Source organism: Malus domestica, chromosome 17 (assembly GCF_042453785.1).
Source record: "Malus domestica chromosome 17, GDT2T_hap1".
Classification (NCBI taxonomy): domain Eukaryota; kingdom Viridiplantae; phylum Streptophyta; class Magnoliopsida; order Rosales; family Rosaceae; genus Malus; species Malus domestica.
In genome coordinates, this window is record NC_091677.1 from 1,545,766 (window position 1) to 1,572,353 (window position 26,588).

At 37.8% G+C, this 26,588-nt stretch overlaps 5 protein-coding genes across 20 annotated transcripts in view; 1 reads left to right on the forward strand and 4 right to left on the reverse strand.

Annotated features, from left to right (window-relative positions):
• The window catches only part of LOC103432064 (disease resistance protein RPV1-like), a 74,529-nt gene extending 49,907 nt beyond the window's left edge, over positions 1 to 24,622 (reverse strand). The window contains exon 1 of the mRNA XM_070816809.1: positions 24,476 to 24,622. The gene's annotated coding sequence lies outside the window, so the exon portion shown is untranslated. The remainder of the gene's footprint in view (positions 1 to 24,475) is intronic.
• Positions 535 to 4,766, reverse strand: LOC139193627 (disease resistance protein RPV1-like). The gene is made up of 5 exons (XM_070817042.1): positions 4,613 to 4,766; positions 2,014 to 2,525; positions 1,604 to 1,885; positions 895 to 1,458; positions 535 to 822 (listed from the first exon to the last, which is right to left on the reverse strand). Exons 1-5 carry the CDS (start codon positions 4,764 to 4,766, stop codon positions 535 to 537), a joined length of 1,800 nt encoding a protein of 599 aa, XP_070673143.1.
• LOC108172918 (lysine-rich arabinogalactan protein 17-like) lies at positions 4,190 to 18,052 on the reverse strand. Of its 16 annotated transcripts, none has more exons than XM_070816822.1 (14): positions 17,335 to 18,030; positions 17,126 to 17,197; positions 16,466 to 16,499; positions 14,476 to 14,550; positions 14,217 to 14,298; positions 13,906 to 14,072; positions 13,711 to 13,809; positions 13,437 to 13,556; positions 13,210 to 13,297; positions 12,601 to 12,678; positions 11,043 to 11,198; positions 9,840 to 9,923; positions 7,716 to 7,780; positions 4,190 to 5,701 (listed from the first exon to the last, which is right to left on the reverse strand). In XM_070816822.1, the coding sequence occupies exons 9-14, from the start codon at positions 13,274 to 13,276 to the stop codon at positions 5,606 to 5,608; spliced, it is 546 nt and encodes a 181-aa protein (XP_070672923.1). In that variant the 5' UTR covers positions 13,277 to 13,297; positions 13,437 to 13,556; positions 13,711 to 13,809; positions 13,906 to 14,072; positions 14,217 to 14,298; positions 14,476 to 14,550; positions 16,466 to 16,499; positions 17,126 to 17,197; positions 17,335 to 18,030; the 3' UTR covers positions 4,190 to 5,605. The 16 variants fall into 16 exon arrangements, with proteins under 16 accessions (XP_070672923.1, XP_070672922.1, XP_070672921.1 ...); XM_070816821.1 differs by having other exon boundaries at positions 13,210 to 13,344; positions 17,335 to 18,028; XM_070816820.1 differs by having other exon boundaries at positions 13,210 to 13,327; positions 17,335 to 18,025.
• Positions 18,655 to 19,968, forward strand: LOC139193628 (putative pentatricopeptide repeat-containing protein At3g01580). The gene has a single exon (XM_070817043.1). It carries the CDS (start codon positions 18,655 to 18,657, stop codon positions 19,966 to 19,968), a length of 1,314 nt encoding a protein of 437 aa, XP_070673144.1.
• LOC103417027 (disease resistance protein RPV1-like) lies at positions 20,753 to 24,559 on the reverse strand. Its single transcript, XM_070816807.1, has 5 exons — positions 24,036 to 24,559; positions 22,760 to 23,858; positions 22,306 to 22,587; positions 21,563 to 22,126; positions 20,753 to 21,488 (listed from the first exon to the last, which is right to left on the reverse strand). The coding sequence occupies exons 1-5, from the start codon at positions 24,557 to 24,559 to the stop codon at positions 20,958 to 20,960; spliced, it is 3,000 nt and encodes a 999-aa protein (XP_070672908.1). The 3' UTR covers positions 20,753 to 20,957.
• Positions 24,623 to 26,588: the final 1,966 nt, after the last annotated feature.

The following is a 26,588-nucleotide window of genomic DNA, read 5'->3' on the forward strand; positions in this document are numbered from 1 at the left end:
TTTCGGACTCTGCAACAAGCACCTGACTTCGAGTCCATTTTGATGCTCTGAAGAATGCTATTTCCAGCTGGTACGGTTCATGTTAGTTGCGGTTCTTGCACTTCCCCGCGGCCCTTGGAGCTGCAAACAAGAAGGTTAATTACAATCTAACTTATAGCAATCCCGAGGGAGCAGCGAGGAGAGAGACAAGCGAGGAGATGAGAGGGAGTGGCGAGGAGAGAGAGACAAGCGAAGAGAGAGATGAGCGGTGAAGATGAGAGGGAGCAGCAGGAGAGAGACAAGCGGCGGACGAGGTCCTGGCCTCCTGGCGGAGAGAACGAACAGTACAGTCTCACAGATTAGGTTTTTTTGTTTTTTTAATTTTATATATCTATTAATATAAACGGGTAAACGGGTAACCGTTATAACCGCGGTTAATACCCACAACCGTCCATTTAAATTTAACGGGTAAACGGTTATATCCATAACCGTTTATTTATCTAAACGGTTACCCATAACCGTAACCGTTTAATTTAAATGGACGGATAACCGCGGTTACCCATAACCAATGGGTATTTGCCCATCCCTAGTTACGGTGGTCACCATAGGCCAAATGTGAAAACGAGTTCGCTGGGTACGATTAACAACACGAATGCATAGGGACCCAGTACAGTCTGAGTTGTCCGAAGAATAAATGATGCATACAACCAACCCTCCTATATAATCAAAAGTAGGCGGCACTTCAATTTCGACAGTTTCATCCTCTCGCGCGACATAGGGTAACCGGCGTGGAATATCATTTACAGAGAGAGAAAGTCCACCAATTACTTCCCCCTTCCATTTCTACAACACGAGGTGCAAAGTTAGTATAAGCAACAATACGAAAATCAGAGAGGGAGAGCGAAAGTTCCATACCAATAGGATGTTCTCCTTAAAAGTAGCAGTGAGACTGGCGCACCCTTCCATATGAAGGGTATATATGTTGCACAAGAAGTTATCCAGGTTTGGAATATCTTTGAGTTTGCGGCAGTCTTTCAGTTGCAATTCCTTCATTTTCGACATCTCTGGAAGGTCGGGCATAATTTCCGGTTCAGTGCAGTAATTCGCTACCAGTACATGCAAACTTGTCGGCAAATCTGGGATTGCCTGAAGGTTTGTGCAATGATTTAGATACAAAGATATAAGCTGGGAAAGGCCACTGAGGATGGGTAACCTATTAAAACCATTTCCATCTAGTCTTAAAAACCTTAAAGAAGATAGACTCCGAAGGCTTTCAAGAATGGCATCATCCGTTATATTGCAGTCTTCAAGACCTAAATACTGAAGCATCTTCAGTTGTGCAAATAAATGGTAACCCCCAGACACACCCTTACAGCCGCTGAGGCTCAATTCCTGGATATGTGGGAGTTTTGAAAAGTCTGGTAGTTGAGTCAGGTTACGGGAATGATCGAGAGTAAGAACCTTCAACTTCTTCGGCAACTGTTTGGCAAAAAGATAGAACAAAAATCATAATCCATAGTAGAGAGAGAGAGAGTGACTGTCGACTGATGTTGGTATTTACAAAACACGGACGAGGAAAGGATTAATAATTTGGTTGAGGTTACGACAATTATATGTATTGTACCAGATCGGAATCCTCCCAAACTCGGACAAGCTTGCTGTAGCTCAAGTCAATAAGAACTAAGTTTCGTAAATCAAAATCTTCAGGTATGACCTCTAGAGGAAATCCATGCCAACACAAAGATCTTAACTCCTTGGAAAGATGATGGTAGCTTCCAGTGAGCTTTACATAATTGAGTTCGAGAAATTTCAGATGCCACATCTTCTTAAATGCTTTTGTGCGGAAGGGATGCTCATCAGAATTTTCTGGCAAATCTAAAGTTAGCCCTCTAATTGCTTCAGTTCCCTGTTGGGAGAAAACAAGAACAAATCTAATTCAAAGCAGAGCCATGACTATCTATGAATGAACTACAAATGCAGCGGATACAATGCATTAGATGGGGGATATGCATATGCTTCTGTTTATTTACATACATTCAACTTATACATTTTTTTATTGGGATTTGGGAAAGTACTTATAGATTCGTCTCTTAGCACGCTTGTTACGTCTTCATGATGCCACAATCGACTACGTTTTCCAGGTTCCATAGCACATTCCGCCCGCACAATTTCTCTTCCCATGTCTCGAATCAAATCATGCATACTAAAGATTGCTGAATCTATTGTACCAAAATCTAGAAGACATCGATCTTGAAGAGTTCGGATTTCTGATTCTACACAAAAGCGACTGCAACTATCCAATATTGCCACGACATCAGTTTCATCCCAGTTAATAAAGAAATGAGATATGTCAAGGAACACACCTTTCACATGATCATCACTTAGCCCATCATAGCTTAATCTAAGTGTTTCATGAATTTTTCCATGTGGAAGATTTCTCAATTTATCCAATGTACTTTTCCATATGCTTTTACTCTTTTTCGTAGCCAACAAACGGCCTACGACTTTAAGAGCTAGTGGCAATCCTCCACAATAATCAACAACATCTGTTGCGAGTTCAATATATTCTTCATCAGGACAATGATTTCCAAACGCATGCCAACTAAGGAGCTCAAGAGCTTATTCATCTGTCATCGTTTGTGCCTTATATTTTTTATCCACCTTCTGTATATTCAGCACTTGTTCATCTCTTGTTATCAAAATAATCCTACTTCCTGGACCAAACGAGTCATGTTCTATTGCCAAGGGCGGGGATGCTCTCTAATGATGGTGAGGGAGTCCCTTTTATAGAATAAGGGCTCGCTCCTCAATACATAAGTGATGGGTTAGGATTGATGCTTGCGGCGAGGCCGTTGCTCAACTGGCGGCAATGCTCTCTAATGATAGTGAATGAGTCCCTTTTATAGAATAAGGGTTCGCTCCTCAATACATGAATGATGGGTGCTCTCTCTAATGAAGATGAGGGAGTACCTTTTATAAAATAAGGGTTTGCTCCTCAATACATGAAAAATGGGCTAGAGTTGATGCTCTCTAATGATGGTGAGGGAGTCCCTTTTATAGAATAAGGGCTCGCTCCTTAATACATAAATAATGGGCTAAGTCCCCTAAGTATTTTTCATGAGGCCCAGTTGCGAAAGCCCAATATATGGTACATAGTGTAGTCCCTCAAGTCTTCAGTCAATAGAGTATGTTGGCTGGAGAGTTCAAATTGAATCCATATATGGGCTGAAGTGGCGGTTGTTCGAAGGCGGTATTTGTATACCATGCACTGAAGCTTTGTATGTGAAGCTTTGCAAGTGAAGCTTTGAAGCTGGAGATTTTGTAAATGAAGCTTTCGAAGCTGGAGCTCTGTAAATGAAGCTTTCGAAGCTGATTAACGTGAGTGATGCTAATGAATGTTTATGTTGATTGACATGAGTGATGCTTATGGATGTTGACATGAGTGATGCTCATGAATGTTGACATGAGTGATGCTCATGAATGTTGACATGAATGATGCTCATGAATGTTTATGTATGATTGACATGAGTGATGCTCATGTATAATTTTAGAGTACTGGACGTACTTTTGATCACCTAGTTGGTGTTAATAACAGCAGGCTGCCGAATAATTTTGAAGTACTGGATATACTTTTGATCACCTAGTTGGTGATAATAGCGGCAAGCTGCCGAATAATTTTTTGTAGTACTGGACGTACTTTTGATCACTTGGTTGGTGATAATAGCGACGGACTGCCGAATAAATTTGGAGTACTGGACGTACTTTTGATCACCTGGTTGGTGATAATAGCGGCGGGCTGCCGAATAATTTTGGAGTGCTGAACGTACTTTTGATCACCTGGTTGGTGATAATAGCGGCATATTGCCAAATAATTTTTTGTAGTACTGGATGTACTTTTGATCACCTGGTTGGTGATAATAGCGGCATACTGCCGAATAATTTTTGTAGTACTGGATGTACTTTTGATCACCTGGTTGGTGATAATAGAGGGCCTGTCTCTTTTGGGCACATGGGTCTTCGCCCTCCACATAACATTCCAGCCCATTATTTTGGGCTTGCCCTTTTTTATTTTTTTTATTTTTTATTTTTTATTTTTTATGATTACCCTCTGATGGGGTTATACAGATGTCTCCGAAAGATAAGAAAAATAAATCACATCATTCAAAAATAAATCTGACCATCTGCTCAATGGGTCACGCCCATAATTCCCTTTTCTGCATGCCATCACCAGCGTAATTATGTCTGCTTTTTTATCTTCTTTTGCTTTCTACTTTTGCTTTTGTTTCTCTGCTTTGCTTTTGTTTTTCTGTTTTTCTTTTGCTTTCCCATGTGCTCTCACAAAGCAAAGCTTCCCCTTATTCCTTGCTTTTGCATGTGGGTGGTCGACAACGCGCCCTCTTTTTAGACAATGGAGTGGGTGGGCAGCCATGCTTACTTTCTACTTCCTGTCTCGATTTTTCTCCATTATTCTCATATCTTTTTTTCTTTTTCTTTACTCTAGTAAGATCAACTTGTCGTTATTGTTGAGATCTGAAATAGGAGGAGGAGCCTTGAAGCTGTGGGCCTCATGACCCTCGAAGCAAGCAATCCCAACCCCATTGCTGTCTCGAAGCAAGCGATCCCAACCCAATACCCATCGGACCATAGAAGAGCATGTGAGGATAATTTGATGTCTCGAGGGTGTTGGTGAAGACTCGGACCACCTCGTCCTGATGCGCCACATCTTTCACTTGCCTCGGCCGATATTTTTCGACCCATGGTTGAGAGCTCTGAACCAGTGGCGCCATGGATGTCTTTTTTGACACTTTCTGAATCTGCTGCACCGACAGCTGAATGAGTATTTGGCATTACCCTAATAAATCAGCTGTGACTTGCCCATTTCTACAGATCTTTCAATTTGACATCAGCAGCAATTGAAACAAGCAGCTTCTTCCTGGAAAGCAACGACCTCAACTGCAAAACTACATCTTTAACAACTTGAGGTTTGACCGAGAAAATGACGACATCACTCTCTTCCACCACGTCGTCGTTTTTGGAGAGGAGATGGACTCCGAAAGACTTGAAGGCTTGGCGTCGAGATCGGGATTGTCCTTGATTGTCCTTGAGATCGGGCACTCCCTCACCTTCTTCCTGTAATGAATGAAGGGACACAGTTGCAAAAACAGCATCGGAAGACGAAGCATGAGGTCCCTCTGGCGCTGGTGAGCTGGCCACATCCGGAGTCGGAGCAGGAGACTTATGCTTCGGCTTCTTGCTCTTGCTGAGAGTTGGAGCAGCGACCGACTTGGGTAGAGCCGACGCCGGAGTGGGAGAAGATTTGGGGGTGGCAACCGGAAATGGTGACTTAGGCTTAGGAGCTGCAGCTGGTGTAGTAGCTGGAGGGGTGGCGGCTGGAGTAGCCGAAGAGTTAGTGGGCACGGACGATAGAGCCTGTCTTCCGACACCGGTGACGAGAAGGCAGACGAGTGCGATGGTGAAGATGTTATTCCGCTCCATCTCTTTCAGACTTAGCAATCGCAGGTTCAGAGGTTCAGAAGGCTTATTAACAAGCTGAGAGGGCTTCTAGTAACCGATTCCACCGAATCGACTCGCCGTTTCCTTCATCGATTCAAAAGGGGCCGAAGTATCAATCTCTGCCTTCAAACCCCTCTCCTCCTTCTTTACATCCAGACCCGACTCCGACACTCCGATAATTCCGGTCTCCATGTCCAAACCCGACAACCTAAATGAAATCCCAACAAAATACAAAGATTGAAACCTTCTCAAAAACCTAACAACACTTAGCAAGTAGATTAATGATGTTTGGTTTCTGAGCAGACAGAGTTCAAAGTCTTCCAAGGACAGAGAGTATTATATATATCAGAACTGGATAAGTGAAAAGAATAATATGTAAGTCGATCGATGGAGAGGAAATAGGAAGACTGTTGAGTGGGTATGGTTGTCTCTTGGGTTTTGCAGATTCACCGTGGACAGTGGTGAGGTTATGAAGGTTTCACGGTGGTGAGATGAAAAATTGAGAGAGAACCGACATAGCTTTTCGTGTCGATTCCCACAGACAGCGCCAAATGTTGATGCACAAAACCGGAGGGGTCTTGGAATAACGTAAATCCGATCGTGAATATGCAAGAAAGTAAAGAACATAAGTTGTATCGTGGTTTACCCCAATGTTTGGGCTACGTCCATACTAATGTTGATTTTATTTCTCTGTATGGATATATGGATTACAATTGTGAGGGGGAGTCCCCCAGAGAAAGAGAGAGTTTGAGAGAGCCTCTGTTTAGGGGATGTGAGGCTTTGTATGTGAGGATGAGAGTTTGAGGTTTGTGAGGGTGAGGAGATCCTTTTATAGAATAAGGGCTCCTCACTTATTACATATTTGCCCCTTCATTTATTACATAATTACATTTGAGTCTCCCGAGTATTTATACGAGATCTAGATACGGAGGCCCTAAGTATGGTACAAACAATAATAATAATAATATTTCACTTATGCAATATGCTAACATTAAATTCTAATCAGAATGATTTACATGTGACGAGTTCATCATCACGTAACGTTTTAATATTGCATGTATAATTTATTGTGTGACGTCATGTGACGAAGAACCCTTCAATTTAAGAGCTTTGCAAAACCTTAGCATTGAATGGAAAAATGACCAACCGGTGATGGAGATGATTTGTTGGAACTAAATAGACTATAAAACAGGTAAGGGTCGTAGCCTAGTGCGTGCTACAACTTTTTACAATTAGATTTTGATGATACAAGAAAGTATGATAGTCAAACTCATAGGGTATAGTATGATAGTCTTCCTCATCAATATCATCAGGCTCTATATAGTACAAGGTCATAATGTACCTTATTTACTTATGAACAAAAAAACTACAGGAAAACAAAAATTGATAGAAAGTGAGAGAATTAATGAAAAAAAAAGAAAAGAGTGGTATTTTGGGAGAATGACCCAATGATGTGTCTGTTTACATAACTGTGAACTATACATATTACAAGTTAACTTTGTACGAACATTTAAGTGATTTACGTATTTGTTGAATGGTCCAATTTCATGAATCTAAATTATGTACTCTTTTCATTCCTTAAGCGAAACAAAACAAAGATAGACTCTTAATTCATAAAATTGGTATCTTAACTTTGATAAAACTAGTAATAAGCCCGCGCGATGCTGCGGGACTTGAATTCACCAGCCTTAACTACATGAATAAGACACATTTAACCTAAAAAACATTCAACATAATCATGAATGAACAAAAATGATAGATCTAGGAAATTATAAAAAGCATTGTAACCTTCTATCCAAGAAATTATAAAAATTCATCCAATCAAGAGACTAATAGTTGTGGGAAGGTGGGTATGCAACCAAGAATCTTAAGATATACTTGACTTGCAATTCCATTATAATTTCACACAAAAAAAAAGATCAAATTTTGATTGAAACATCAAACAAAACAATCTCATCTGTTACAAATTGGACCAACTAAATAAAGAATATATCGATAAGATTTTCAACCTAACTATAAAAAAGAGCTTTATAACAGCGCAATCAACATTATTTGAACTCAACTAAACAGAAACTAATAGCATGTTATAAATTCCATAGGTAATCGAATGGCAGCGCAGCCCCTACAGAATGTTTTTTAATCGATTTAGTAGTTAGTAGTTAACACTGGACAATTGCACAATACAAATCTTAGAAACTATTCCAACTTAGAGCAAAAATTACCTCTAATCTTTGTTTCTCTTGTATTTTGGTATTGCAGGGTTGAATTGTAAAGGGTGAATGAAGTCCTGAAAACACAGAATAAAAAGCCTCTGTTTCAGTTAACTAAAAAAAAGCAAACCATAAACAAAGTGAGATATTTGGTAACCAAAAAATGAATCTTGGAAAGCAGACATAAACAAACTTCAATCAACATTACTTTAATACATTTGGTTATCAAGGAAAATTAAATTTATTCAATTTCGATATAAAAAAAAAATTAATTAATGCAGGAACAACATTTGTGCCTCAATGACGTGAGAAGTACTCAAAACAAACATTGTTTTCTTTAAGTCTTTAGTCTATCTCTGCAAATCGCAATAACTCATATCCATTGAGAATCAAATTAACTAATTAACTTACTAACCCGTCCTGTAAATTTCACATCTATGCTCTAAACATATTTTGTAACTAATATCCCAAAAAAGTGGCAAAACGGAAGGAAAAAAACTTTTGTATGGTACACTGCAGTGTTATTTGTGTAACCAAAGTCAAGCGCTGAAACGCCAGCAACCTCATTGTATTCTTGGAAATCTGTTGCAGATTTTATGGCTCCAAAAGAAAATATATCCTGCAGCATCAATATCATTTAGACTGACGTATTTTTTCCAAGTGAATACACATGCAAAGTATCAAAAAGAGAGAAAGGAGAAAAAATTATCAAAATAAGAATTACAAACCTGTCCTATAATATAAACAAAAAGTAATTACAGAAAAATAGCTGGAAAACACAAAATAAGTAGAAGAGAAAACAGACAATTAGCATAATCTAAAATTACTTAAACAATTAATCCACATTGAAAAGCATAATTTACAAATCCAAACCAAATTACATCATCCAATAGATTTTTTTTATACATTTGTTATTGTGCCTTTAAATTGATTTCAGCAAAACTTGTTTCTTTTTCCACAGTTTGTGAAGCTCAAAATTTTCAAAAACCTACAATCATTACACAACGTTGTCACATCATAAGTGTAGAAGAAATCACCGCTACCAAAATTTATAAAGACCAAAACAGTTAGCACCCAAAAATAACATTGATTAGCAAAGACCAATTTGCAAACAAAAGTTGAATAGGAGATACCCAGAAAATTTCCTTAGTTTTTACGATTCTTAAAAATATGACCTAACTTTAACCAAGACTCAAATTTTATTCAAGGATCATGTTAAGCTAAGCAGCAAATTATAAATTCACTAATCTTGTTCTTAATTATAGTAATTTAGAAATCAACATATACAAAAAAAAAAGTCACAAAGCTTAATAAAAACTCATGAAAAAAAGAAGTTTTAAACAGAACACCTGCACATGACCCTATAATGTGGCTAATTTACAAACGCTCAACGTGCTCAGCAGATGTTAAACTTTTCAGTAGTATATAATTTGAAACCAATAAAACCATCTCTAACTTTTCAAAAATATTTAAACTGAAATGAATTGATATTTTTTTCTATACACTGATAAATCAAGGTTTGCTACAGAAAAGAAATCTATAATTTAAGCTTCAAAATGTATTATAACATCAATTAATCCAAAGAGAGCAAGCTGACGATAACAATTTGATTAGCTTTGGAAATCTCTTTGCTTTATCACTTCAAGATACTAAATTTTTCAAGCCGTCTTCTCTCTCTCTCTCTAAAACGCCTTTTTTTCTAGCAAGTGGCCTAGAAAAGACTAAAACCCAAATGCATGGGGTAGAATTTCACCCAAAATATTGGGAAAACTAAATAAACAAATAAAATTAAAAGATAAGTGCATGAAAAATCAAATCTTTCACTCCTATAAAATGAAAGCAATTTTTTTTGTCGTTGATGAGTCTAAAATCCCATCCTCATAATACTCAAAGGTAAAAGAAATATAGCAAAAAGATAAGATGTAACTACGGTCCCTGATGGTGCGCAACTAAAGAAAGAAAGACAGCGCTCATAAAGAAAGAAAGACAGAGAGAAAGAGAGAAGAGAAAGATGATATCTCCATATGGTATTCTAGAGCCAAAAGAAAAGCTGTAGACGGAAATAAGATGGAAAGAATCAATTTAAGATAAACATTCAACCAACAGAAATCAAGAAATCAATTTAAGATTACTGACCCAGGTAGGTACGCTGCTGTGAAGGTAAAAGAGGCCCAAGAAGCTCATATGAATGAAAGGATTTTTCTTGCTGCACACATAGACCTGTAAACTCGAGTAAACCCAACGTCAATCAAACCATAGGCCAAAAATCTCAACAAACAAAAAACTGAGCATAAATTAAAAAATAAGAAGTCAAAGAAATTTGTGACCCTAATTTGTGAAACTGCAGAGATCTGAGATGTAGAGAGAGGGGAACATATCCCAAACGATCCCATATTTTGGAACTGCTTTAAACCAACCTACCATGAAATTATAGCCACTTGAGAAATCTTCAAATCAGAACAGAACAGGCAGCAAGGGGAAGAATTTGCAAATCCCTGAAATCCCTCCATCTCTCGCTCTGTCTCCGTCTCTCTCTCTGTCTCTCTCTATCTCTATCTCAGAGGCGGCATAGCCTCCTGTCTGCCCTACAATCCCCTCAACATTAATCCCAATTTTTGGCAGACCTCCCTCTCCCTTAGTCTCCCTGACATTCCACACCCTCATCCCCTTCTCTGTCTGTAACTAATCCAGCCCCATTGCACAAACCCAGCTCAAGCCTTACCCCCACTCCGGCCCCCTCACTTTCTCGAAACCAACTCTCAAACCCTAGAACACAGCACTCTCACTCTCTCGCAACCCTCTGAATGACACGGATGCAACAACCCTTGCCCTCCCTCCCGCCGTCGCCTAACCCCAAATCGAGCATCACCACTCAATCCATTTTCTCTCTCCCTTGAATCATACACCCCCTGTGACTCTGTTTACCTGCAAGCCGCATGCCTTCTTCTCACCAAATCCATCTCTCTCTCCCTCCCTGCCTCCCTCTATGAGTGACACAATTTGAGTTACTTTTACTGTGTTTGACCATTTTTCTTCAAATCACATAATAAACATTTTTCATCATCGTCACAATCATTTTGGGAACCAAATCTTAAGAAATATAAGAATCACCCTATTTATTTCACTTCTTTATAAGGGATAATCTTATATAAAAGAACTCGAAACGTATTCAAGGTAGAGCAAGCTAAGGATTTAGAAGATAAAGACCTTTTTTTAGCAATATCTAATTTAAGCATTAGTCTATACTGCATGAATACAATATATAACACTACCAAACAAAGGAGATGAAGTGGAGAATGAAACACATACAGACTGATTAACAGAATAAGAATCATTTACCCTTCCCTACACCATGTAAGGTGCTTATGGGTTGCCAAAGAGCGGAAAATGTGATTCCAATGCTAAACAAATGCACTATACTCCCAACCATCCATATCATGAAACCATCATCGCCAAATTCTTGAATGGGACTTGGGCAACTTCCCAAGCTTTCTGCTAAACACAAAGAAACCATGAGATGATGAGATCACGTAAATCCAAACCTTTAAGAAATCAGGTTATACTGTATTTTATAATTATTTGCATAGTCGAACTCAGAAATCAGGTTATGCAAAACCCTAAAAATTAGCAATTAATTTCTTTGATCCTAATTACAAAATGTATTGGCATATGAAGTGGGATCCCAAAATATAGTTTGAGAACTATATTTGGAATCCTGAGATCATGCACCAACAGAGTCACAGATTACCAAACGCTTTAATCGAAACACAAAATAACCACCAAACATCAAAATTCCAAAAACCTAAAACACAAAGCAAACAATTACGGTAAAATTAATATTTAGCAAAATAAAATGAACGAACAATGTATACAAATTCCTTTTCCTAGCTTCTTGCACATTCTAAATCTGTGGGAACCATATACAAAATTTTTTATTTTACAAAATTTATTAAGCATTTAATTAACATAACAACATTCAGAATTATAGTGGTTCTCTATGGTGCAATTATAAATTACAGTGGAAATGTAAACTTGCAATTCAAGTCTATGCACCTGGTTGAATTTAAAATGCCTACATGTTAATCATCTACAGTTAAGTTGTTAAACTCTAATTCCACCAAATTAAACTCTACAATCCCTTATGGGATCAAATGAAAGCTGTATATGAAACCTATTTTAGTCTAGTATTATAACTTTTAACCATGTTGATGATGTTGAAGTGAATAATTAAAACGAAGAGTAAACATAGTCATACAACAAATTAACAATGCCATGCAAAAAACTTGCTCGTTGGACAACTCAACCCTGTATTCCATCTCCTTATCTGTCATACCAAAAATCTGCACAATTGTTTAAATCCAAATTCAGGTCTTTCCAAAACCCGCCTGAATTATTTGAAAAACACGAATTTAGAACAATAATTCAAAACCAAAGAAAAGAATATCCATTACTCAAAGTAAAAATTAACCATCTCATTGCTTCCTAGCTCTAAGGAAATGCCTAGGTTTCACTTTTACTAATGTCGAAACACCGCCATCATTGACCAATTAGACAAATAAGACCCAATTCAATTACGCCCAAACTGACAGAACACCCAGATTCCCAACACCCATTGAGCAATCTAACCATAATTCAGCACATGAATAAAGTGAAAACATAAAAGATACGTGGGATAAGCTGACAGCCAGGCATCCCTGCATAATACATTCACTTCTGAACCCCAAACACAACGAAACAAAAATCCACACACATGAACTACTGCTCCCCTATGTAATAAGAATTAAAAGCATCTCAAAACAAAATGGCATACTATAAGAGCACTGTAAAAGTAAAATTGCAAGAAATCTAATACTTGGAGGGCAAGTATTAATCAGACCAAAATGAAAGATTGAACTACCTTGCGTGGAACTGTGCCTTGGTTTTTTCCCATACTTACAGGAAGCTTTGCACTGAGCTCTTATAGCCCAAATTTTCTCTGAAGGGAAAAAACACAATTTTGAAATAAGATTTTCATATTATACCTTAAATAGAAGAATTAGAAAATGAATATGAGAACAATGAGTACTTTTCATCATATATTGTGGTCCTCTGGTCCAATGGTCCTGCAGCCATATTTACTTTATAACTCTTTCTTTTAGTCTAAAAAACATCTTGGATCTCTAATTAATATGAATACGGATTCATACTTTATAACTAAAGATCTTACTGCTCCTGATAAGATGAACAAAACGCCATTTATCGCATGCATTGCATTACAAACACAATGGAACATCTCATTAGACATCCCCACACAAAAAGTTTTTATTGCTACTTTGATTTTTGCTTATCCTTTTCCTGAAGCTTGAAGGAGCTAATTTTTTATTTATTCCAATAATGTTATAGGGTTGCAAGGATATTATCAATTTAATTGATTGTATTTGATTGGTGGAACTTCTACATCTATATTTCAGGTTTTCAATTTTAGCACTGGGAGAGTCATTCAGAAAATGTTCGACATTGAGATTACCTCCATGGATTATGCTCACAATGGACAGCTCATGTTCTGCGGTGATGGGACAGTATTTTTCAATCATTCACCATTCAATCAATTCAAACTAAGGAACAGGCAACATCAAGAAGAGGATCTGCCATGTCAGGATCACTATCGTCCAATTAATACAAAAAATGGAGATTAAAATGATCAATTTACATAACAGCCTTTCATTTTCTCAACAACCAAGCAAAAGAAAATACCTATCCGTTAAACACTCAATTTGGGAGTAAATGTTGCTGAAACTGGGCTTCAATCCCCTCAACCGCAACAACCGAATCGAGGTGTGCAAGTCATTGAAAAACTCACCCAAGATTTCAAAGCTGCATAAAGAAATAAATAAGCACATAAATTAGCCAACCCAGAAATCAAAGAAATCAAAATCCACCCAGATTCAAAGAAATCAAAACCCATCCAGAACCAAAGAAATCAAAATCACACACAGATACGCAAGACAACTCAAATTTGAAGCCTTACTTTTCGGGTAGCTTGGCGGCTGACATGAGTCTTCTTCAGTGTTCCATCCATGGATCCATTTGTTCTGCCCGTCACTTCTGGGTCGTACAATCTTAAGATCTGCAAAAAGAATTTAAAGAATCAATTTTTACGATTGAAAAGCCAAAAGTGCTACAAACTCCAAATTAATGAGAACCAAAGTGGAGTAACACTTACAGGTCGTGAGAGGAGATGAGAACGTTGTTGGATTTCAGGCGAACCAGATTATGGAAATTGCATCTGGGATCGGGCTTTCGAACTTCATGGTGGACCCAAGCAACTCTCTTTCCGTCCCCCTAATCATGCATCTGCCCTCACCCTCTCTCTGCACCCAACCCCCTCCCCTATCTCCCCCAAATCACGCCCCCACAACATCCCATCAGTGACGAATCAAATCCAAAAGTAAATTGTAGTTACCTATTATGGTAGGATTTAAATAAGAGTCTCCAAATAGAAAGACAAAGGATATAATACAACAGATAGCTCACCAAAAAGCTGCAGCCCTTTCACAGCGGTGATACATTTCCGCTTATTACGCATGGCCTTTTCAATTGTAATTTCTTGCTTCTCCTACAGAAAAAACACAATAGAACAGATTTCAATAACCACTCATACCTATTCCATCTCTGGAACTAAAACTTTCAGTTATTTATCTATATATAAATATTGATTATGATCACATTTTGATCATCGACATAAAATAAAAATCATTGTATATTTGCACAATCAAATATTTATGGAACTCACAACCGAGAGCCAGAGCCTTCAATTCTGGTGAAACCACCCTTCTCTCAAACCCTTGGCGACCAATTCTTACATCATCTATACGGTAAAATTGTTCAATCAATCAAAGATTTAAAAAGATATGCCGATGCAGCGGTTTAAGAACACAGTTTGGAAACCTTGGGTAGGAAATATGCTCGCAAGGAAAACCAACAACAATGGGTGAGTATGACTCTCAAAGCTGGTTTATGTTTAAATTACTGAATCACCATAATCGTTGTTGGTTGGTTTTCACTCATGGTCTACTTTTTATTCAAGTTCTTGTAAAGAAAATTGGTCTTTTAACATTCTTTTCTAAATTTTAAAAAGGATCGTAATTTTGTAAATAAATTCAATTCCCAAATTGAAATTGCAGTGTAAGCAAGCCATAGTTGATCACACGGTTTTTTATTGTAGCCATAATTAGACTAATGTGATTTATACTTAGAGACTAATGTGTTTTTTCACATGGTTTTTTCTGTCAAAATTTATAGAAATATGAAAACAATCATCACAAATTTGAAAACCTGCATTAACCAAAATTCAAAGGAAATGAACACCATGAGTGCTTGCAAGATGAGAGAAGGGAAACAAAAAGGAAATAGTGCATTTGAACAGAATGATGATAATTTAAAACTTTAGGTATGAAAATGCTTAATTTTCATGTGTTAAAGGAATGAGGATATCTTAAAACTTTAATTAACTGGAATGACCAGGATATTTTAAAACCTGTTTAAAAAACAGAATCACAAAGACATAATTGAAAGAAAAAAAAAAAACCATCCAACATCTGGATAATTAGAGGATCACAGAGAGAAGAAAAAAAAAGAAACAAAGCATAAACCAAATGAATAATATAAGGCGATCAAACTGAGCAATAAATAAAAAACTCATAAAGTCACATTGTTTGAAACAGAAAGCACCGGAAAAGAAAATTACATTTGTTAAAACAGTGGACTTATAAAGGTGGTTTATTTTTGCTTCAAGTTAATAGAGTGGTAACTGCAGAACTCGAAGTTAACATGCACTGTGAGGCTTGTGCAAAGCAACTCAAGAAAGAGATATTCAAACTAAACCCCCATTACCAATGCAGAATGTGAGACACTTCTGCAGATTTGTTTTGGTTTCAGTGTAGTACAGCACTGCAGGTTCAAGTTTGTTTTAAAAAACTACTAACAATTTTTCCTATGATATTTTATATTTCCCCTTAGATGTTTGTAGTAGTGCTTTATTTTGTCATAACTCCACCCTGAACCTAAAATGCATTGTGGTTCCATGAGACAAAGTATGTAATAGTATTAGAAACTTACCAGTTAACCATATAATAATCTAAGATGATCCTAAAATGATGTAGTCGTGGACAAAAGTAAAATTTCATCATAGAACACATAAACATAGGATGCGATCTTGTAAGTCCTACTATCTTAATATTATTTTAAAAAATGAAGAATTACTATCTACCTTCTATAATTAGATAAAATAAAAACCAGTTGCTTCTAAGTTTTGGTCTCCCATTGTATAGGGATATAAATTTGGCTCATTTCTTTCCTAAACATGGTCTTTTATAAGCATCATTTGATTGAGGGAGGTGCAAATGATTTTATTTCAATCTAGTCAATGGAGATGCTTCCTATAAATTTGCTTTCTACATGGATTTAATTACCTGAAACCGATAAAAATGTTTAACAGAGAAAAAGGCATGTATTTATTGTGCTATAAATAGCTTGTAGTTAGTCATTTGAGAGAGTTTTTTTGAAAGTTTTTTTTTCCACAACTCTAAGCTCATTTGCTACAGCATCTCTGCTCCCCCAGCCGTAAAAATAACCTCACAAACAATATTAAGCAGCACTATTTAAGAATCTAAAAACCGCCCAAACTAACTACACAGATGTAATATATTTTAACTGAATGCTATATTTTACTATAACTCACAGATGTAATTTATTCACAACACATTCAATCTTTGTGCTTCTACCTTAAGCAAGCCTTGTTTATCAAGCGCATGAAACCTGCAACAGTGTCAGTCCACATCTCAGATTACAGGAACCCGTTGCACTTAAGTCACACATAAATTTGCATTCAAATCATAGAAGTAAACAACATTGTAAAGCACTATCATTCATCACAAAAATCTTATCTTTGTTATCCTAATTAATCGAAATCCGAAACCCAATTTACAAATGTTGCTTCTTTTTCCTCCTCCTCCAAATTTTCTCAGCAAAATAGTAAATACAACAATTCCACATCCAAAACAAATTCAACTTTTTTCTCTTAATTCACAACTAAAATAACAATTCAACAAAAGTATAAAAATTTCCAAATGCAGAGAAATTTGTGGTGACTTGGAACAAATTAAGCAGTGGAATAACAATCATGTACATTATTTTTTTTTCAATTCAAGCTTCAGTGCAGTTGGCTATGTATGGATGGGTTTCTCTTAACATCAAGGAAAATCATGATACTGAATGTAAATCAATCATTTTTCATGTAGACAACAAAAAGGAACCCCCAAAACCTGACCTAGCAGCACAACAAATTCTGGAAATAATTCACAGCAAAAGGGAAGAAATGATGACAATCTACGCTAACAGTAGAGAATTGAATTAAAAATTGAACTTAGCTAAAAAACACTTACCCTTCAAGGTTTGGAGCCTCAGAAAAATTTATGAAGTTCACGCACATATTTTTAGGTCTCAATGCACCTATCCTGCAAACCAACAAAAATGCAAATGCATTAATACAAATGCCAATACCGATTTCTAAGATTTTAGTATTCTCTTTACCCTTGCAACTGAAAACCAAAAATCCCAGAAAAATGAGCAAGAAGCTTAAGCAGAAAAATACCCATTGAACCTGAGATTTCAGTGTTCTCTTTACCCTTACAACTGAAAACAAAAAATTCCAGGAAAATGAGCAAGAAACTTAAGCAGAAAAAAAAAACATATTTTGAACCACCAATACCCATTTAATCATACACGAATGAAAAATTTAAATACAGAGTCATAGAGCAACGAATTGAAAACCCAAAAAAAAAAAAAAAAAACTGACTTTAAAACAAAGAACAATACACAGAACAGGGAGATGCATCCCCAAAATGAGAGACAACGAAAAAAAGGAACCCCCAAAACCTGACCTAACAGTGCAACAAAATCCGGAAATAATTCACAGCGAAAAGGCTGAAATGATAACAATCTATGCTAATAGCAAAGAATGGAATAAAAAATGGAACTTAGCTTTCCAAATCCAACCATTCATTTGACATGCATAAGGGAACGGACGATCCAGAGTGATTCATGGACTGAGGGGACCTTACTCGGCTCTGTTCACCATCCCAACCCCTCCCTCTCTATTTCTCTCCTTGTTATCCGAACAACCACTCTCTCTTTCTCTCACTGTCACTCGCTCTTTCTCTCACTGTCTCCCTTCCACTCTGCCATGCCAGAATCGGCATGGCTTTGCCTGAGCTGAAGAAAGAACGAAGTGACAGGGGAAAGAACCTAACCCCAATCTGAAACCCTATTGATAAAAAGATGATTCTACCTCTCTAACTCATCATCCTAACCGTGGGATCTGAAGATGAGATGGGCAGCCTCGTCATTTTACACAATAAAAATTTTCTGGAACCCAGTGGCTGGTCAGAGACAAAATTAACCTCCTAACTTTTAAAAACTACCTTCCAACCCAGCCCCAAATCCCACGGCTTTGTTGTAAATAAAGCAAAATCGAGGGGGGAGGAATTGACCTCAAAAGACAAAATTACCCTCTGAATTTTTGAGAATCACCCTCCAACCCAGCCACATTCGGCTGGTATTGTTGTAAATAAAGCAAAATCAAAACAAACGTAAATAGTGCATGCCCTCCCCCTACTTTAGTATAGATAATGCGGAGCATTTGTCCTTCACATATTCATAACAAACGAAACAAGTAACATGAGTTTCACTTGCTTAATTTTGACGAAAATTCTCATGCAAATGCTACACTTTCTATAAAATTCTAATGCCAATTCTACATATCTCGTCAAAGAGAGAAAAAAAAAACACGCCGCCCGAGTCAAGGAAAAAATAAATAAAAAAATTCCCCGACTTGGTTGGAGTCGACACAGGCAAATTATAGGCACAAGAAGTTGTTGTGAGATTCTTTTGGGTAACCAAGTTGTTCTCCTGCATGAAAAGTAGGCAAGTCCTTGCTAATCTGCTTGCATCATGCAACAGCGGCAAATCAGTGGCGCAGTTGCACTCTCAAACCCTCAAAGCCGGCCTTTCCCAAGACAGCTTCTTTGCCACAAAACTCAACGCTCTCTACGCAAAATATGAGTCCCTCGGTCATGCCCGCAAGGTGTTCGAAGAAACGCCCCACAGAACTGTCTATCTCTGGAACTCCACGCTCAGGAGCTACTGTAGAGAGAATCGATGGGAAGAGACCTTGTGTCTATTTCGTAACATGATGTCTGAGTCAAGAGGTAATGATGAAAAGCCTGATAATTTCACCATTCCCATTGCTCTGAAGGCTTGTGCGAGGTTAAGGGCGCTGGCATGTGGAAAAATAATACATGGGTTTGTGAAGAAACACGAGAAGGTTGCATTGCATATGTTTGTGGGTTCTGCATTGATTGAATTGTATTCCAAATGCGGACAAATCGGTAAGGCTATGAAAGTGTTTGACGAGTTTTTGCACCTTGATGTGTTTTTGTGGACTTCTATGGTTACTGGATATGAGCAGAATGGTGGTCCTGAAGAAGCATTGGAGTTTTTCTCCCGAATGGTGATGGTGGGGCGCATTAATCCTGACCGAGTGACGCTTGTTAGTGCAGTTTCAGCTTGTGCTCAGTTATCAAATTTTAGAATTGGAAGTTGTGTGCATGGTGTTTCTATTAGGAACGGGTTCAACTCTGATTTATCTTTAGGTAATGCATTGCTAAATCTCTATGCAAAGACGGGTTATGTTAAGACTGCCGCTAGGTTGTTCATGAAGATGCCGGAAAACGATGTGGTTTCTTGGAGCTCCATGATTGCCTGTTACACTCATAACAGGGATGTAATAAAAGCGTTAAATCTTTTCAACGAAACGATTGATATGAGAATCGAACCTAATTTAGTGACTCTGGTAAGTGCATTACAAGCATGTGCACTGGCAGGTAATTTAGAAGAAGGTAAAAAGATCCACGAAATCGCTACTGGGAAGTGTTTCGAGTTAGATATAAAGGTAGCTACAGCCTTGATTGATATGTACATGAAGTGCTCTGCACCTGAAAAAGCAGGTGATCTCTTCAATAGAATGCCAAAGAAAGATGTGGTTTCGTGGGCTGCCTTGTTAAGCGGGTATGCTCATAACGGAATGGCATACAAGTCAATTGGGGTCTTTCGCAACATGCTATTAGATGCAACTCAACCTGATGCCGTTGCTATAGTCAAGCTTCTTGCAGCTTGTTCGGAATTAGGGATTTTCTTCAACAAGCTCTCTGCCTCCATGCTTATGTGATTAAACGTGCCTTCAAGAATAACGTCTTTGTTGGAGCTTCACTCATAGAGTTATACTCGAAATGCAGTAGCATAGACAATGCTATCCTATTATTTGAAGGGATAACAGACAAAGATGTTATCTGGAGCGCAATGATTGCAGGTTATGGAGTTCATGGACAAGGAGAAGAAGCTTTAAGAGTATTTGATCGGATGGTTAAGCACTCAGCTGTGAAGCCTAATGATGTAACATTTCTCTCGATTTTATCTGCGTGTAGCCATTCGGGTTTGATTGAAGAAGGCATCGAGATATTCAACACGATGTTGCATGAATACCAACTCAAGCCAGGACCTGAGCACTACGGGATAATTGTTGCTCTTCTTGGCTGGACGGGAGAGCTGGATAAGGCAATGGAAATCGTTGAGAGAATGCCCAATCCAGCTGCACCTCATGTTTGGGGAGCCATGCTTGGTGCATGCCGGATTCATAACAACACAAAGCTTGGAGAGGTTGCAGCAAAGAGTCTTTTTCAGTTGGATCCTAATCGTGCAGGGTATTACATCCTGCTCTCGAATATATATGCCATGGATAACAAATGGAAAATGTGACAAATCTTAGAACTTTGATAAAGGAGAAGGGGTTAAAGAAGATATCCGGGCAGAGCGTTGTCGAGGTGGGGAGTGACATCCGTAGTTTTGTTGCACCTTGATTCTGATCAGATTTATGGGGTGGGGGGAGACCAAGAGAGGGATAAACACGACACACACTTGCATCTAAATTTCTCTAATGTCGCTAATGAATCAAATAAAAAATCATTAATTTATTTGATAAGAAAATAAGCTACTTATATGTTTAACTAAGAACTCGTTCAACATTGCTTCGCTAAAAACGCTTCAGCTAAAAGTGCTTCCATTATACCCACATCGAAACTCTTATAAAAAAACTCAAGTACTTTCTAAAGACACTTTTGAAATGCTTTCTTTCATTTCCCAACTGTTTCTTCTTCACCGTCAAAGCTTGCTTTTAATATTGAGATCAGATAACTCTGTATCGTCGTCAGTGTCCTCCTCATCAGAATCGTATGGCACACGGTCATAGTCCACATATGTCCAATCAGCAGCTCCAAATTCCCGTTCTACGATATCCACTTCTGTTTTCTTCACCTTAATTTGATGATCATCCTCTGTTCCAGTAAAGTCTGCAAGCACACGAACCCTGTCGCCACCTTTCAGATTGAGCTTCTTGTTTGTAAGATTTCCCAGCCAAAGATAACATTCATGGGAAGCAGTTACGGTGGTCTCCATTGGCCAAATGTGAAAACGAGTTCGCTGGGTATGATTAACAACACTAATGCATAGGGACCCAGTACAGTCTGAGTTGTCCGAAGAATAAATGATGCACACAACCAACCCTCCTATATAATCAGAAGTAGGCGGCACATCAATTTTGACAGTTTCATCCGCTTGCGCGACATAGGGTAACCGGCGAGGAATATCATTTACAGAGAGAGAAAGTCCACCAATTACATCCCCCACCCATTTCTACAACACGGGGTGCAAAGTTAGTATAAGCAACAATATGAAAATCAGAGAGAGGGAGAGAGAGAGTTCCATACCTTTAGGATGTTCTCCTTAAAAGTAGCAGTGAGACTGGTGCACCCTTCCATATGAAGGGTATGCATGTTGCACAAGAAGTTATCCAGGTTTGGAATATCTTTGAGTTTGCGGCAGTCTTTCAGTTGCAATTCCTCCATTTTCGACATCTCTGGAAGGTCGGGCATAATTTCCAGTTCAGTGCAGTAATTCGCGCGCAGTATATGCAAACTTGTCGGCAAATCTGGGATTGCCTGAAGGTTTGTGCAATGATTTAGATACAAAGATGTAAGCTGGGAAAGGCCACTGAGGATGGGTAGCCTATTAAAACCATTTCCATCTAGTAATAAACTGCATAAAGAAGATAGACTCCAAAGGCTTTCAACAATGGCATCATCCGTTATACTGCAGTCTCTAAGATCTAAAAACTTAAGCATCTTCAGTTGTGCAAATAAATGGTAACCCCCAGACACACTCTTACAGCTGTTGAGGCCCAAACTCTCGAGATGTGGGAGTTTTGAAAAGTCTGGTAATTGAGTCAGGTTACGGGAATGACCGAGATAAAGAAACTTCAACTTCTTCGGCAACTGTTTGGCAAAAAGATAGAACAAAAATCATAATCCATATTATAGAGAGAGAGAGAGAGAGAGAGAGAGAGAGAGAGAGAGTGACTGTCGACTGATGTTGGTATTTACAAAACACGGGAGAGGAAAGGATTAATAATTTGGCTGAGGTTACGACAATTATATGTATTGTACATTCGTACCTGATTGGAATCCTCCCAAACTCGGACAAGCTTGCTGTTGCTCAAGTCAATAAGAACTAAGTTTCGTAAATCAAAATCTTCAGGTATGACCTCTAGAGGAAATCCCTGCCAAAGCAATAATCTTAACTCCTTGGAAAGATGACTGTAGCTTCCAGTGAGCTTTACATAACTGAGTTTGAGAAATTTCAGATGCCGCATCTTCTTAAATGTTTTTGTGAGGAAGGGATGCTCGTCAGAATTTTCTGGCAACTCTAAAAATAGCCCTCTAATCGCTTCCGTTCCCTGTTGGGGGAAAACAATAACAAATCTAATTCAAGCAAAGCCATGACCATCTATGAATGAACTACAAAAGCAGCGCATACAATGCATTAGATGTGGGATATGCATCTGCTTCTGTTTATTTACATACATTCAACATAACATTTTTTTTATTGGGATTTGGGAAAGTACTTACAGATTCGTCTCTTAACACGCTTGTTACGTCTTCATGATGCCACAATCGACTACGTTTTCCAGGTTCCATAGCACATTCTGCCCGCACAATTTCTCTTCCCACGTCTCGAATCAAATCATGCATCCTAAATGTTGGTGAATCAAAATCTAGAAGACATCGATCTTGAATGGTCTTGATTTCTGATTCTACACAAAAGCCACTGCAACTATCCAATATTGCCATGACATGAGTTCCATGCCAGTTAATAAAGAAATGAGATATGTCAAGGAACACACCTTTCACATGATCATCACTTAGCCCGTCATAGCTTAATCTAAGTGTTTCATGAATTTTTCCATGTGGAATATTTCTCAATTTATACAATGTACTTTTCCATATGGTTTTAGTCTTTTTCGCCAACAAACGGCCTACGACTTTAAGAGCTAGCGGCAATCCTCCACAATAATCAACAACATCTGTTGCGAGTTCAATATATTCTTTATCAGGACAATGATTTCCAAACGCATGCCAACTAAGGAGCTTAAGAGCTTCTTCATCCGTCATCGTTTGTGCCTTATATTTTTTATCCACCTTCTGTATATTCAGCACTTGTTCATCTCTTGTTATCAAAATAATCCTACTTCCTGGACCAAACGAGTCATGTTCTATCGCCAATTCATCTAATTGGTCCGCATCATCAATGTCATCAACTACGATGAGTACCTTCATGCTTCCAAGTCTTTTCTCTATCTCCTTGGTCCCTTCGCCAACACTACTTATTTTAATGTCAGGCCGTTTCAAAACATCTCGAAGAAGTTGTTCTTGCAGACTAACCATATTTTTCTTTTTACCCCTCACCTCTTCAAGGTAACATTGACCACGGAAACTATGATGGTATGTGCTATAAATGGCTCTCGCAAGTGTTGTTTTACCTATGCCGCCCATACCCCAAATTCCAATTATTTGAACATCATGTGAATCTCCAACATCTAAGTATTTAGTACTGAATTCTTCCACACGAAAAGCTATTCCAACTGAGTGCTTGGCTTCTTTTAAGTCGCTGGTTTTTAGTAGTCCGTTGATGTCCCCAACAACTTTCTGGATAAATTCTCCTTCACGCCTGCCAATTGGAAATCCAAATTATGCAAACAGATGATTAATCATGCAACAGCATGATTCATATGAACTAAATGCCTTATGCATCACGACTTGGCTGATTAGTGAGTGTCCCAAAAGCTAATTGTACAAGATGTTGCAAGCGATTAAATTTTGTAAAAGAGGAAATTTGAAATGATACCTGTCCGCAGTGGTTTCAAGATTCCGGCCAACCAAATCTGCAGAAGCCTTAAGATCCTTTCTCCACTGCTCGACCTCATTTGGGTCTTCATCCCTTTCATGCTTCTGAAATGCTTCCCCAAAACTACCACTCTGTTTCCTCACTTCAGAAGGGTCAACTTCGTAGAATATTGGATAGACTACTTTCCCCTCTTGATCTTCTCGGTACCTCATGATCTTCGACAGCTCCCTCAGGCACCATCGGGACTCCGCGTAACTCTTTGAGAAGACGACGACCGCGATCCTCGACCCTTCGATTTCTCGGTCAATTTCTCTCTGTATATTCTCCCCCTTTCTGAGCTCGTAGTCTTTAAACGTGTTAATTCCGGCATCGCGTAACGCTTTGAAGAGGTGGTCTGTGAACCCAGTGCGTGTGTCCTCGCCTCTAAAGCTCACGAACACCTCGTACTTCCAGCGGTTTGAACGCCGAGAGGAAGACGAACCGCCGGCGGCGGCGGTTGCAAGGGCGAGGCTGCCGGTATTCATTGATTTCAAGCAAAGAAGTGAAACTCCTGATCGTTTCAGTCTAAAGAAAACAATTCTCTCCCAAGATTCCCAGCGAAACTCCTGATTATTGTTTTGGATCGCTGGAAGATGTGAGAGCAAAAAATAATGAAGAAAGAAGAGGGAGAGAAGATGCAATATGCGGCTGAGTAACAAAAGATGGGAGGGAGAAAATAATAAGAAAAACCGGGATTGAAAATTTAAATTTTAACGATAAGAACAAAATAAATGGTAAATTGAATAATATCATGTTTGATTTTTTAATGTAATAATATGATTTTTTTTTAAGTGAACAGTATCATAGGCTTTTGGTTAAAACTCCCATAATAATATGCCTGCATTTGTAGTAAGAAGGCTTTTCTTAACGGACCTAGCTTCTCTGTCCTTCCACTTTCCATATGCTCTCATCATTTTTATTTGTACAGTCACGGTTAAGTCATGTCAACATTTTATATTACTATTTCTTTTTATCTTATTATCTCTATAAAAAAATTAATATAAAATGTTGATGTGGTTTGACTGTAATCGCACAAAAAAAAGATGATAAAAGTGTATGGGAAGTGAAAAGGCAGAGAAGCCGGATCCTTTCTTTACATGGGCTTGATTGATTAAGTCTAATCTACCAATATATTATATTTAATAGGCCTTATTATTCTTATAGGTTGTCATTGTCGACGGCAACGCGATCATTATTCAAGGCATATAATCAGTTTTTAATTAAGGTGGATTAGCTGTTCTTATTGGTTTGAAACATTCAAAATATTAAAATATAATATAGTTTTGAATAATTGCTAGTGGACGTATTAAACGAGAGTGCGAGAGGCACGATAACAATTCTTATTGAAAAATTTAATCCATAACACAGGATGCAAATTAATTAAATACATATTCATATAGGCCATGAAATTTATAAATCAAGACGTGCTCAATTATCAAATTTATTAAAAATTTCTAAGTACCTCATTATTTTGTTTGGATTGATCAGTTGACCCGATTAAAATGCCCACCCTACTTGAGAACCTGCATTTACATCGAATATGAGAACTTGGTTTGGTCTCGTTCATGTCCTTAGTACAATTATCCATTAATGGTCATATATAATGTAATGACATTTTTTTTTTGAACGACCATATTTGACCATCAATAAATGATTGCAATAAGTACTTCAATCCCTATCTAATATTATTAAACTCAAATCGCAACGTTTATATTGAAAGTCAGGGTATTAAACAACTCTTGCTCCACGGCTACCTAGTGTCCCCATTAAAATTGAAAGAAGGCTAGATGTGCTCTTCGCAAATTATTATTGGCATTTCAAAAATCTCATTTTGCACTCCAAACTTTCTATAATTAGAAAAAAAAAATGTACTTGTGAGGAGTGTAGAATGAGATTGTTGGACTGCTAATAACAGTTCCCTAAATAAATAAAATTAATATATATTCGGTTCGGTTTTAGAATCATTGAAACTGAAACCAAACCAAATGATTTCGGTTTGAGTAGATTTTTTGTTCTGTTCGTTTTTTAGGTTTCGGTTCATTGTTTCGTTCATTTTTTTTCCTTTTTTTAATCCATCCTTAGTTCACGACCTTATTCTATTTTAAAGGTGGTCTACAGCTTGGTTCAACTGATGTTGATGGACGTCATGGGTTTATGAACAAACATGACAAGGTTGCACTGGACATAGACAAGGTTGCATTGGACATGGCATATGTTTGTGGGTTTTGCATTGATTGAATTGTATTTTAAATGCAGACAGATGAGCCAGAGTTTGGCAATCAATGCTCAAATTAGGACAAAGTCTAAGGACCAATTCTAACATTAACAAAACATAATAATAGTAATATGTCACTTATTCGATATGCTAACATTAAAATATAATCATAATGATTTACATGTGATGAGTTCATAGTCACGTGATGTTTTAATATTGTATGTATAATTTTTTGAGAGACATCACGCGACGAATACCGTTTCAGTTTAAGAGCTTTGCAAAACCTTTAGCATAGAAAG